General features: G+C 51.4%; 1 protein-coding gene and 1 long non-coding RNA gene across 3 annotated transcripts; one reads left to right on the top strand and one right to left on the bottom strand.

Moving 5' to 3' along the window:
- Positions 1 to 4608: 4608 nt before the first annotated feature.
- tmem240a (transmembrane protein 240a) lies at positions 4609 to 11821 on the bottom strand. 2 transcript variants are annotated; one of them, XM_059020176.1, is made up of 4 exons: positions 11084 to 11821; positions 10720 to 10861; positions 7792 to 8000; positions 4609 to 4857 (listed from the first exon to the last, which is right to left on the bottom strand). In XM_059020176.1, exons 2-4 carry the CDS (start codon positions 10809 to 10811, stop codon positions 4703 to 4705), a joined length of 456 nt encoding a protein of 151 aa, XP_058876159.1. In that variant the 5' UTR covers positions 10812 to 10861; positions 11084 to 11821; the 3' UTR covers positions 4609 to 4702. The 2 variants fall into 2 exon arrangements, with proteins under 2 accessions (XP_058876159.1, XP_058876158.1); XM_059020175.1 differs by having other exon boundaries at positions 10720 to 10826.
- A 1402-nt stretch (positions 11822 to 13223) lies between these two features.
- LOC131729916 (uncharacterized) lies at positions 13224 to 13698 on the top strand. The gene is made up of 2 exons (XR_009323791.1): positions 13224 to 13356; positions 13395 to 13698. It is a non-coding gene; the product is annotated as an uncharacterized LOC131729916 (long non-coding RNA).
- Positions 13699 to 13898: the final 200 nt, after the last annotated feature.

Here is a 13898-nt window from a genome sequence, read left to right as displayed (position 1 = left end):
AGCGTGTCCACAGTCACTTTCCATTAAAGATGAAACGCTGTCCCAATGGGAGCGTGTCCGCAGTCACTTTCCATTAAAGATGAAACGCTGTCCTAACGGGAGCGTGTCCACAGTCACTTTCCATTAAAGATGAAACGCTGTCCCAACGGGAGCGTGTCCACAGTCACTTTCCATTAAAGATGAAACGCTGTCCCAATGGGAGCGTGTCCGCAGTCACTTTCCATTAAAGATGAAACGCTGTCCTAACGGGAGCGTGTCCACAGTCACTTTCCATTAAAGATGAAACGCTGTCCTAACGGGAGCGTGTCCACAGTCACTTTCCATTAAAGATGAAACGCTGTCCCAACGGGAGCGTGTCCACGGTTACTTTCCATTAAAGATGAAGATGAAAAAAGGTCTTATTTAAACAATTGTAAATCAGACATGTTGTGAAGAACTTGCCCTTTCTAGCACCCCCAGGGCAGAATCGAATGCTTACAGGGATGGGAATGAGACTCCTGCTGCACAGCAGTGCCACCCACTCCAGGTTTTACTAGCAGCTTGATTAGACACAGTGAATAGGTAACAAGCTCAGGTGTGTCTTATTAAACTATGGATGAGACTGCTGTGCAGCGGGAGTCTGTACCTGCAGCCCCCTTACCTGTAGCTTGGGTTAGTTAGACTGTGCAGAGAGTTTGTCTGCTTGATGTCCTGCACAGAGACTCCTGTGCTTGCGTACACGACTCTTCAGCGTGGAACATGGCAAACAAGTGATCCTACCGTGGAGGTGTGAAGAGGTCTCGACTCCTCGATGGATATTCTGGGTGAGAGGGGGGTCCTTATCATGCAGCTGGAGAGAACTGGTGAATGAACATAAGAAAATGTACACATGAGAGGAGGCCATTCACGTGGAGGTGGTAGCGGTGAGCCGAGTCTAAAAATAATTGGATATTCTAAATTTAAAAAAAAGAGGGATGTGTCACTGCAGACGAGTGACAGGGAGAGCTGCTTTCTGGAGGAATGGGGTTGGAAAGGTAGATGGGCTGGTTAAGTAGACAGGATTGAATACAGAAAGACACACAGAGAAGACAGAATGAAGAGCAGTAGATGACTCAGACCTGAAGCTGCCATGTGCTGCATCAATATGTTTCGATGGGTCTCACAGCTCCCTGCCACATGGTGAAGCAAACCTAACCAGCAGAGAGCACCTGGATGACAAGCCCCTGGTGCTCTCTCAGGTATAGACCATGCTAGTCACAGGGAAGGTAATGAACCCACGGATCGCGAGTGAGACAGTAACTGACTTTGCTTTTACCTTCGTGAGGCTAATGTTCTGTTTCTACACGTGCAGCACAGCATCTGCAACCTGCTGCCAGGTCTCACTCGCCTGCTGCCAGGTCTCACTCGCCTGCTGCCAGGTCTCACTCGCCTGCTGCCAGGTCTCACTCGCCTGCTGCCAGGTCTCTCTCGTCTGCTGCCAGGTCTCTCTCGCCTGCTGCCAGGTCTCTCTCACCTGCTGCCAGGTCTCTCTCGTCTGCTGCCAGGTCTCTCTCGTCTGCTGCCAGGTCTCTCTCGTCTGCTGCCAGGTCTCTCTCGTCTGCTGCCAGGTCTCTCTCGTCTGCTGCCAGGTCTCACTCGCCTGCTGCCAGGTCTCACTCGCCTGCTGCCAGGTCTCTCTCGTCTGCTGCCAGGTCTCACTCTCCTGCTGCCAGGTCTCACTCACCTGCTGCCAGGTCTCTCTCGTCTGCTGCCAGGTCTCACTCGCCTGCTGCCAGGTCTCACTCGCCTGCTGCCAGGTCTCTCTCGTCTGCTGCCAGGTCTCTCTCACCTGCTGCCAGGTCTCACTCACCTGCTGCCAGGTCTCACTCACCTGCTGCCAGGTCTCTCTCACCTGCTGCCAGGTCTCTCTCGCCTGCTGCCAGGTCTCTCTCGTCTGCTGCCAGGTCTCACTCACCTGCTGCCAGGTCTCTCTCACCTGCTGCCAGGTCTCTCTCGTCTGCTGCCAGGTCTCACTCACCTGCTGCCAGGTCTCTCTCGTCTGCTGCCAGGTCTCTCTCTCCTGCTGCCAGGTCTCTCTCGTCTGCTGCCAGGTCTCTCTCACCTGCTGCCAGGTCTCTCTCTCCTGCTGCCAGGTCTCTCTCTCCTGCTGCCAGGTCTCTCTCGTCTGCTGCCAGGTCTCACTCGCCTGCTGCCAGGTCTCTCTCTCCTGCTGCCAGGTCTCTCTCGTCTGCTGCCAGGTCTCTCTCGTCTGCTGCCAGGTCTCTCTCGTCTGCTGCCAGGTCTCACTCACCTGCTGCCAGGTCTCTCTCTCCTGCTGCCAGGTCTCTCTCTCCTGCTGCCAGGTCTCTCTCGTCTGCTGCCAGGTCTCTCTCACCTGCTGCCAGGTCTCACTCACCTGCTGCCAGGTCTCACTCACCTGCTGCCAGGTCTCTGTCGTCTGCTGCCAGGTCTCTCTCACCTGCTGCCAGGTCTCACTCACCTGCTGCCAGGTCTCACTCGCCTGCTGCCAGGTCTCTCTCGCCTGCTGCCAGGTCTCACTCACCTGCTGCCAGGTCTCACTCTCCTGCTGCCAGGTCTCTCTCTCCTGCTGCCAGGTCTCTCTCACCTGCTGCCAGGTCTCTCTCACCTGCTGCCAGGTCTCTCTCTCCTGCTGCCAGGTCTCTCTCACCTGCTGCCAGGTCTCTCTCACCTGCCGAAGACTGCAGGAAGACCCCCGGCGTTTCAGAAATTCAAAAAGCAAGCGCCACTCCCAGTCACGCTGTCCAGGTAGATGTGGGTGTGGAAACCCCAGTGCAGTGCCCCTCACTGTGTGTGTGGTTCAGGTAACATTCAGTTTGTGAGTCCCTTGAGCCTGCGCCGAGTGAAGAGGGAGTGCAGAGAGATGGGAGGGGGTCTGTTTGTAAATGTGACATCGTAATTCATTGAAATACAAACATGCATGTGAATGCACAGAGGGGTTTGCATAGTAATCAGTGGGGTGATTCAGGGTGTTGTTTGGAGGAGCTCTGCTGTCAGTAACACGAGTCGACCTCTTTGTCCTGAAATTACAGCTGCTGTGTGTCCATGTGTGCAGGATCAATCACAGTGTTGTGCTTTAAAGAAGAACACAAATCTCTCTCATTTTTTTTAGTTTTTTATAATGTATTGTAACATTCAAATACAAATAGTTCAAAACAAGGATTAAACACCAGGACCCGTGTTTCAAACCCGGGACGCTGTCTCTGGAGTCGGAGGCCTGAGAATATGTGATGCGTTCGAGACACAAGACTCGCCTCACTGCTGAAATATTCTGCATGTCTTCTATTTGTCTCACTCAAAATACAATACTTACTGGCTACAGATGTTCTGATCAAACTACAGGCTAAATACAGTGCCACGAAGCCACATACTCCCACTGTCTGCCCACAGTGGGGTGGGTCTGGGGCCAGTAAATAAGAGGGGGAGTGGCAGGTACGCTACCATCCACACCGATAGCAAGGGGGGGTCAACACCCCCTCTCAATTCTTCTAATGTATAAATTCATATTTTAAACATATAAATCAACGAGATAAAGAAGACACATGAAATGGATTTAAAGAGAAAGGAGCAGGAGGCTGACATTCCGGTTTCACATTGTCAAGTGGAATCTGAGGGTTTGAATTACGCAGCAAAACGCATCTCTCATCTCCCCCTCAGGAAGGGGAGGAGACAGGGGCTCCGAGCTCAGGACCAGGTCCCTTTCCTCTCTCGTCTCCCCCTCGGGAAGGGGAGGAGACAGGGGCTCTTAGCTCCGGACCAGGTCCCTTTCCTCTCTCGTCTCCCCCTCAGGAAGGGGAGGAGACAGGGGCTCTGAGCTCCGGACCAGGTCCCTTTCCTCTCTCATCTCCCCCTCAGGAAGGGGAGGAGACAGGGGCTCTGAGCTCCGGACCAGGTCCCTTTCCTCTCTCGTCTCCCCCTCAGAAAGGGGAGGAGACAGGGGCTCTGAGCTCCGGACCAGGTCCCTTTCCTCTCTCGTCTCCCCCTCAGGAAGGGGAGGAGACAGGGGCTCTGAGCACACTGGCTGGAGTCAGATGAGATAGGTGCTGCCCCCTCTAGGTGGTTCTAGACTAAGACATGACAGAATGATCTTACAGACCAGGTCCATGTATTTCTTCGAGTTGGTTTTGCTTGGTCGTGCGGGTCGGGTTCTGACGTGCACAGTGCAATCGCTGGGCTGCCAGGGTCCCTGACCCTCCTCGCCTTCTCTTGTGCTTGGATTTAAACTTTGTATTTTTTCATTTTCTTCATTATGTTTTGCAGAGTAAATCAGAACAAGTAGCAGAGGTATGCAGAAAGAAACTAGCTCTGAAGAACGTTATCTTGCCAGTTTCCCCTGAAAGGATGACTCTTTGAGCTGGCTGGTAACTGCACCCCTCTCCCCTGCTCAGTCCAGGTTCTGGGCTCTATGCGATTGTTACACTGCTGGAGCAGACGACACACGAGACAGGGGGACACAAGGGGGGGCATCAGAAACACACCATTCCGGAGGTCAACCAGGGGTTAACCCATTTTTCTTTTTTCTGCCCACCCCCCCAACAACAAAAAGATCTAAATTCCTGAACACAGTCCCGCCCCGAGCACCCCATCCCAGATCCACACACATTCCCGATTCCCATCCCGCCCCCCCCACAAAAAAGAAGAAGGGTTTGCTTGAGTTTTTCAGTTGGAAAGGACCGTCGAGAGCGAGCGCTGGTGAAGGCTCTGCTCAGAGGTGGCGAGGGCTCGGGTGTCCGTTGTGGTACAGCTTCTGTTTGATGTGCACCATGTTCCCGCTGGAGTCCTCGAACGGGCGCAGCGCCGCGGGGCGCCTCAGAGCCCGCAGGTTACAGAACCGGGGCAGCCAGGACCAGGAGGGGGAGTCTGCAGGGGGGGAGAGGGGAGGGGCGGGGGAGAGAGGGGGAGAGGGAGAGAGGTATGGAGATGGAGAGAGTGTGAAGGGAGGGAGAGGGAGAGGGGTACGGAGATGGAGTGAGTGTGAAGGGAGGGAGAGGGAGAGAGAGAGAGAGAGAAAAGGAATTATTGTTTATTGCCACGTTGATTTGAAGAAATTGGAATTGGTGTGAAGAATGAAACGTGCTCCTGCAGTTCTCAGCAGCTCTTGTGCTGTTAAGCGCTTTTATCATTGGAATCCCATCACTTTAATTAAACCGTGATGAAGCGGTTCCAATGGCCCCAGCACTGCTGATGTAGCCGGGCGGAGAGCATAGCCAGTTTCTCTGAATTTCACATGAACTCAGCGCAGATCTATTGCATGCAGGGGGCCAGTCAGTGGGGGGGGGGGGGGGTATGTTTTTCAGATTGAATCTAGTAAGTAACACACATGCTGAGAAATCAGACAGTCATGTAAAAAAGCACAGCCTTAATGCAGCCGTGTCGTTACCCCGCAGAGCTGCAACATGGTCCCATTTCCTGTGCTCAGAGCACGTGCCAGTCCCACGTGTTGGCAGCGAGGATTTCTAATGCCAGGGGTCCCAGCTGGCAGGCTGGACGGGGTTTGTGAGTCTCTGCAGAGACTGGAGAAAGAGTCTGGAGCCACGGCACTGTGACTATACGAGGAACTGAAACAGACCCCCACGCTAACACACAGACACTAACACACACACATACAGACACTGACACAGAGACACTAACACACACACATACACAGACACTAACACACAGACAGACAGAGAGACACACACACACAGAGACACTAACACACAGACACAGACACTAACACAAACACACACACACACTGACACACACACTGACACACAGGCACAGACACACACACATTAACACACACAGCCACGCTAACTCTCACACACACACACACACACACACACACACACACCCTGCACACTATTAATAATGAACACTCCTCTTTGTGCAGCTCTCTCAGAGACAGTCCAGTGATTGGTAGGGGAGGCTGAGCAGCTGGTATCCAGGCTAGTTAATTAAACACTAATGAATCAGCGCTGAAGACGACAATCTGATGCATTTGCAGCAGGGCTGTGAGAGTCACAGAGGAGTCCAGCTTCTTCAAACGCACAGAGGTGCTGAATGCCCCTCACTTCATCTTGAATGTTGGAAACGTTTGTCGGGATGGGAGAGCAGTGGCAGCCCTGCAGACAGCTGCCTGGGTTCGTTTGGGGAATCCCAGAAGATGAAATGAGAGCAGGCGGCAGGAATGTGTTGGGATCAGGGAGCGGTTTCTTATTTGAGAGATCTACATGCATTAGAGGTCAGCACGAGTAAAACCCACGCAGCGAGCGCCAGTACAGCTCAATAATAAGACCTGCGGAGACTCTTCTGAGGAAGTGAATCACAAACAAAACAGCACGACGACAGGGCGCTGCAGAGCAGCTAACGTGCGCCAAGCGACATCCGAACGGAGGCGCACGTGTGCCACTAGAAACGCCTAGAGGTCAAAACTATAAAACATTAAAGCAAACTAGACGTTTCCACAGCCCAGTCCAGTTCAAAGACTGCTGTCCGGGTCACGCGGCTCCTCTGTGCATGTTTGTACGCTCGCTTTCTTCATCCAAACCCTCGGCCGCACTGCTCCTGTCCAGCAGTGGTAACGTGCTTGTATCTGATCTGCACTGTTTAATGCCCTGTGATGGAATACCAGCCTTTACCAAGCAGTGTGATACACTGATGAGAGCAGGATACCTGTCACTCACTCTGTGGATTTGAAGCTTCCACTTTTCAGCTGCTCAAGCTGGTTCAAGATATTGAATAATTGTTTGCTCCCCAAACCCAGCTTTGTTGCACCAGTGGTAAGGCAGAGCTGCAAGAATCCTTTCAACAAACAACATTCCTATTGCACCTGAAGAGACTTGAGAACCCCAGCTCCCCCTCTCCCCTCTCCCCTCTCCCCTCGCCCCTCTCCCCTGTACCCTGTACCCTCTCCCCAGGCCCCTGTACCCTGTACCCTCTCCCCTCGCCCCTGTACCCTCTCCACCCCACCCCACCCCTGTTCCCTCTCCCCTCACCTCCCCCTGTTCCCACTCCCCTCCCCTCCCCTCCCCCTGTTCCCTCTCCCCTCCCCCTCTCCCCTCTCCACAGGCCCCTGTACCCTCTTCCCAGGCACCTCTCCCCTCGCCCCTGTACCCTGTACCCTCTCCCCAGGCCCCTGTTCCCTCTCCCCTCCCCTCCCCACCCCACCCCTGTTCCCTCTCCCCTCCCCTCCCCTCCCCTCCCCCTGTTCCCTCTCCCCTCCCCTCCCCTCCCCTCCCCCTGTTCCCTCTCCCCTCCCCCTCTCCCCTCTCCACAGGCCCCTGTACCCTCTTCCCAGGCACCTCTCCCCTCGCCCCTGTACCCTGTACCCTCTCCCCAGGCCCCTGTTCCCTCCCCTCCCCACCCCACCCCTGTTCCCTCTCCCCTCACCTCCCCCTGTTCCCACTCCCCTCCCCCTGTTCCCTCTCCCCTCCCCCTCTCCCCTCTCCACAGGCCCCTGTACCCTCTTCCCAGGCACCTCTCCCCTCTCCCCTCTCCAAGGACCCTGTACCCTCTTCCCAGGCCCCTCTCCCCGGCCCCTCTCCCATCTCCCCTCTCCCCTCTCCCAGGCCCCTCTTCCCTCTCCCAGGCCCCTCTCCCCTTCCCTCTCCCCTCTCCCAGGCCCTTGTACCCTCTTCCCAGGCCCCTGTACCCTCTCCCAGGCCCCTCTCCCCTCTCCCCTCTCCCCTCTCCCTTCTCCCCTCTCCCAGGCCCTTGTACCCTCTTCCCAGGCCCCTGTACCCTCTCCCCTCTCCCCTCTCCCCTCTCCCAGGCCCCTCTCCCTTCTCCCCTCTCCCAGGCCCCTGTACTCACCGTAGCGCCGGCTGGCTCGCCACGCCCTCACAGCGCAGTGCAGAGCTCCATCCAGCCACACCAGCAGCCAGCTGATACAGAACCCCAGCAGCAGCCCCAGCATCAGGTCGATCTCCTGCTTAGTGACGCTGTCGCTCACAAAGTAATTCTCAGAGGAGTCCACCAGAGACTGGTCTCCATCGTAGGGGATCACATAGTGCACATGGTGCCTGCCGGGGAGAGGGGGAGGAGAGAGGAGAGGAGGCGCAGTGTGAAAGAAAGAGGGAGTGAAGGAATAAGAAGGTGAGGTTCAGGGGAGAGGGAGACAAGAGTTTCTAATTTATAACATGAATAACTTTCACAGCATTTCATTATCTTCTATATATATTTATAATAGGAAATCTGGACAGGCGTGTTTTCCCTGACGGCTTTGGGAATTGTTTTTTGATTCCTAGCTTCTAGTATAGAATTCAAATGAAAGTGCAGTTAGAAAGCATTTTGACAGGTTTACAAACAACTTTGTCCAAATACCCAAATCACTTGCAATACATGAAGAAACCATGGAGGTCATGAAACCAACACGCGTGCGTTTCAAAATCGGTCTTACTTCTGGGGATCACTGATTCGGCCCCTACTAAATGCTCCAGGAACAGCCACACTTTGAAAAGCAGCTGTTGAGAATAATATTTCTATCGACCTGCAGGGGCCTGAATAAAAACGCAGTGCATTCAGTGAGTGAGTGCAGTGTGAGTGCAGTGTGAGTGCAGTGTGTGTGAGTGCAGTGTGTGTAAGCTGTGTGTGCGACTCTGTGTTTGTGAGTGCAGTGTGTGTAAGCTGTGTGTGTGACTGTGTTTGTGAGTGCAGTGTGAGTGCAGTGTGTGTAAACTGTTTGTGAGTGCAGTGTGTGTAAGCTGTGTGTGCGACTCTGTGTTTGTAGTGCAGTGTGTGTAAGCTGTGTGTGACTCTGTGTTTGTGAGTGCAGTGTGTGTAAGCTGTGTGTGCGACTCTGTGTTTGTGAGTGCAGTGTGTGTAAGCTGTGTGTGCGACTCTGTGTTTGTGAGTGCAGTGTGTGTAAGCTGTGTGTGCGACTCTGTGTTTGTGAGTGCAGTGTGTGTAAGCTGTGTGTGTGACTGTGTTTGTGAGTGCAGTGTGTGTAAGCTGTGTGTGTGACTCTGCAGTTATTGGTCCACTATGAAAGGCGCTATATAAAACTAAAGATATTATTATATTGTATTAGTGACCCACACTACCTGCAGATGAGTGCAGAGGCAGGGCTGCTGCCCAGGCTCGGGGTTCTGGGACCATGGCTTGCAAATACTTGTTAGATGACCTTTTATACTTCATATTCATATATACAGTATGTATATGTCTGTAAATACATTCACTATCACCAGTATACATGCGTGTACATGTATAATACATACACGTGCATGCATGCATGTATGTGTTTATATATATACACACACAGAGAACGAATTACATAAACATATCATATGTACAGAACACATGCACTGGAAATACACATACAGGTCAGTGTTTATGCATCTGTGTTACTCATGCAGCTGTTTCTAATTAGGCAGGCATGCATGCAGCTTAGAGATTGTAAAATGTATAGACTGGCTACAGTCCTAAATACAAAATGATATTCACAATCCATCTGTTACTCGAAAAATGCCATATTACACATGCATCTATATAATGTATAGTTAATACATATATATGCATATATTCAATCATATGCAATCATACAAACACACGCACTTCCCAGAAATGCTAATTTATTTGATCCTTCAAACAAAATTCGCCTCTTCAAAAATCAACTATAGCCACAATGTCCTTTTCACAAAAACAGGTCTAACCCAAAGATCTGAATTGATATAAAACTCCCAAAAACGTGCACCCCCCACCCCGCTACTACCGACAGAGGCGCGACGTGTGTGATTCTGGAGACCATTTTGTCCTCATCGGATTAGAAAAACGTGACATATGCAGACAGATAGGTGTTACAGACAGCTGATAGACTCGCTGTAGTTTCATATGTCAGTTCTGATCAGTGTGAAGCGCATTGCTCTCAATATCCCGCGAACGCGCAGTAAAGCACAACCGCATAATAACATCCCAGTGTGGGGCTCGAGTGCCGTTCACTATCATGCAAGAGGGGGGCAGGGGGCGTGAGCCCGTAGGGAGGGGAGAAGGGGGGGGGGGGGGCGTGAGCTCGTCCAGGGGGAGCGGGGGGGGTGGGGGTTGAGCCCGTCGAGGGGGATGGGGGGGGGGGGGGGGGGCGTGACCCAGCCCGGCTTCAGGAATCCGAAACGACACTGAAGGACGAGCCGTTCCCTTGACCATCAAATACTGTATCATTGAGGAACATAAACCCTCACAGTCACCTTGATGCCAACCTTACCAAGGGGCTGCACGGCTGTGAATGCCAGTTAAAAGCACGAGTCAGTGCCCGAGTCTGTGCTTTCATACACACACACCACACACACACACACACCACACACACACACACACACCGCGCACACCGCACACCACACACACCGCGCACACACACACACACACACACACACACACCGCGCACACACCGCGCGCACACACACACACACACACACACACACACACACACCGCGCGCACACACACACGCACACACACACACACACACACACGCACACGCAGGAATGCATTCGAGTCATGCAGAGAGCTCAAGGAGATTTCTGTCGCCGCAACGTTACCAGCAATACGCATCCCTGTACGCGAGCAGAGCGCAGAGCCGCGTCACACACAGCGCAGCACTGCACGGTTTGGGGTAGGAATCGGAATGTTATTAATCAGGTCGATCACACAGCGACAGAAATCTGCTTGGATCTGGAATATGCATTCATGGGTAAATGAATAAAGAGATGATATCATAACACCAGCGCGGTTTCTTTAGTTTTGAGTGTTTTTACCTTCCACAGCTGCAGTGACAGACGCGATCCTCCCCTCTTAAATGCGGTAAGATATAATTGTGAAAACGGTCCAGTAGCGCATTCATGTCCATTAAGCACGCTATTGCCTGTAAGAGCCGACAACCAAGGCATCTGGTCAACTCTGGATGGTGGAATAAAACAGGTGACTCTAGTAATAATTGCTAAACAAATTGGGGGTTAGGGTTAAAAACGGAAGATCAAAAGCATGCCTATACATTGTTTACAACGTCCTGGTATTTTGCTACATGCAGGGATGTTGTCTCGCTGCTGTGCTTGGTGCTACAACATCGCTTAATTGCATGCTAATAATCATTGAAAAGACACTGTTAAAGAATCCTCTTACCATAACAATCGAAGCCCCGAGAATCATAAAGATCATGGTGTTACAGCTCGCATGCATCAGAAATCCCAAACCGACGGAGAGTCTGCTTCAATCCCCCGGTTTGATTGGTCAAGTGAGCCGCTAGCGTTTGGAAAAGGTCCGTGTAGAGGGGCGGCATTCATGGAGGCTTTCTTCGGACGTCTTCCTGAAAACACGAAACTCGAGCGGGGTCGCGGCTCCGCTCCCCTTTCTTCCAAATAAAGTTCCGGATCTCCCGTGTCCTTCGCTCCCTCTCTCCTGGGAAGGCGTGGTGTCTAATTCTCGGGCTCAGCTGTGAAAATGCTTGATTTTTATATGATCGTGTATTCAAGGACACTCGCGAATCATTCAAAATGCAAATAACAGCGAATTAACCCCGGAGGAAATGCGCTTTCCATCTCCTCATGTCTCCTTCCTTCACCTCAGTCCAGTGGCGGCGCGGACACTGACCCCGACCCCAATGCTGGCAATCGAAATAACGCAGTCTTTCTGAGCCGCGGTTATTAAAGGCTGCATCACTGTCACCACAAACACAAGCCCGGGGTGCTCTTCCATTGGGCTGGCTTTCACAATGGGGCGGCCGTCTTTGCTTTTGATTTTTAATGCAAGGGCCACAGAGTTTGATCGGGGTAGCTCTCCATTTTTCCTGTGAAAAACAAAATGATCACGTCCCCCTGTAAGATAAACGTGCCCCAGTAATGCGAGCGCCCCTCCTCTCCCTCCCTCTCTCCCTCTCTCTCTCTCTCTCTCTCTCTCTCTCCCTCTCTCTCTCTGTGACATTGCAGTTCACATTTGTATTCTGCACCATTCACGCTGGGCTGGGCTCCGTGTGTTCAGTGAACAGCTCATTCAAACACGGATAGCAAGGGGAGCGGGGGGGGGGGGGGGCGTCGCGAAACCTCAATATGTGTACAAACGAAGCTAATGTGAACACAGAGGAATTATTTAAATGCCATCGCAATTGTAAAGCATTCACAATACAATGAGACAAGCACGCCCACAATGCTGCGCGCTTACACGAGAGCCCGAATGCAGTGGATCTTACTTCTGCTCGATTCTCTCAAATATTCATTTAGCAGCTTCCCCTCGCAACGCGTTAAAACGGGGCCAATTCAGTCAGTCAATCAGTCAGTGAGTCAGGTCAGTCAGGTCAGTCAGTCAGGTGAGTCAGGTCAGTCAGTCAGGTGAGTCAGTCAGGTCAGTGAGTCAGTCAGGTCAGTGACTCAGGTCAGTCAGTCAGGTCAGTCAGTGAGTCAGTCAGGTCAGTCAGGTCAGTGAGTCAGTCAGTCAGTCAGGTCAGTGAGTCAGTCAGTGAGTCAGTCAGGTCAGTGAGTCAGTCAGGTCAGTGACTCAGGTCAGTCAGTCAGGTCAGTCAGTGAGTCAGTCAGGTCAGTCAGGTCAGTCAGCGAGTCAGTCAGTGAGTCAGTCAGGTCAGTCAGTGAGTCAGTGGGTCAGATATTGGAACCCTGGCTCGAGCCACCTGTGTGGGGTCGCAGGTCGCAGCGCGTGCCCCGAGGCGAGATCAGTGGAGCCAAATTCAATCAACAAAAAAAAAAAAGAAAAAATATGAAAAAAATAGAAATTCACATTAGTTGTCAGTTTTTTTTTAGCGTCGAGTATAATTGTAGCACGTTTAGTTTCCTATCGATGCATCCACGTACTCTGTAATGCATTTAAGGCTCGGCAGGCTGGGTATCGCACACCATAGTGTGTTCAAATAACAAAAATAAATAAATAAATACAACAATTAAAACAAAAATAATAATAATAAAACAAAAAAAAACCACAATGCCATAAATATCTTCAAACATCCTGCTAACCTTCCAACTGCAGCGTTGCCTTTGCGATATCTACATGTTCCAATGTTAAATCTAAAATAATTCTGTTCGTGTTAAGAGGTAAGAATTGATTTTAAATCTTTGACATCAAAACCACGCCTACAGTGCCGGTACCCCTAATGGGCGGTCACATGGCCACCAAACCACACGCACAGCTGATGTCAAAAACGCACAGACACACATTTTGTGTTTTTGTCAAGCTTTATTGATTTTTGGATCATTCCCAGAGTTACAGTTCATGATTCCTGACGTTATAATCCACAGCGACGCCCTCTGACGTCATGCTGTAACCTCCTGCCAAGGACATGCTGTGTCCGCGCAGGTTACAAACACAAGAACAAAATCTCTCATCTTAGATATTATTTATATTTATATATATATACACACACGCACTCGCACATCCTCACGGAATCGTTGGTATTCTTGTTAGAAACGGGAAAGCACTCCATATTTAGCTTTCTTTGAAAAATAAACTCAGGAGAGAGTCATTTGCAGCCAGGCGTTTGAACAATAAAGATGGGAACAAAATAAATGATACATCACTTGCCGTTCTCGACATTATTATTATTACACACCCTTTCAAAGATTAGGTTACATTTGAACTGTCTCTTTGAAATCGCATTGTTAAAACAACGACGCTGATGGACAGCTCCTGGTTTGATTCATAAAGGACATTTCAAAGCGCGTCCTCGTTACAGAAGCGTTCAACTGGCCCGCCCCTCCTCTCTTTAAAAAAACAACTGAAACTAAAGCATCAACGATTAACAACAGGAATATCTGAAACCAATCTATCTATCTATCTATCTATAGGGGGGAAAACAAAACTAACGAAAGCAACACGGTCTCCTGCCTCGCTGCACCGGGGATCATCTCTGCCTCAAGGTGGCGTTCATTACGTAACTGAAGGATGGACAGAGCGCACGCACGCACGCACACGTCATTCTGTGGTTTCCTGTGCT

This window comes from Acipenser ruthenus, unplaced genomic scaffold, assembly GCF_902713425.1.
Source record: "Acipenser ruthenus unplaced genomic scaffold, fAciRut3.2 maternal haplotype, whole genome shotgun sequence".
NCBI lineage: Eukaryota > Metazoa > Chordata > Actinopteri > Acipenseriformes > Acipenseridae > Acipenser > Acipenser ruthenus.
This window is presented reverse-complemented; position numbering and strand designations above follow the sequence as displayed.

Excerpts from the sequence above, each read along its gene's own strand:
- tmem240a (XM_059020175.1), bottom strand. The coding sequence starts at position 11,140 with ATGCATGCGAGCTGTAACACCATGATCTTTATGATTCTCGGGGCTTCG. Across the intron at positions 8,001-10,719 it reads TGTCACTGCAGCTGTGGAAG|GCACCATGTGCACTATGTGA; the intron begins GTAAAAACACTC and ends TCTCCCCGGCAG. Across the intron at positions 4,858-7,791 it reads GCGAGCCAGCCGGCGCTACG|ACTCCCCCTCCTGGTCCTGG; the intron begins GTGAGTACAGGG and ends CCCCCCCTGCAG.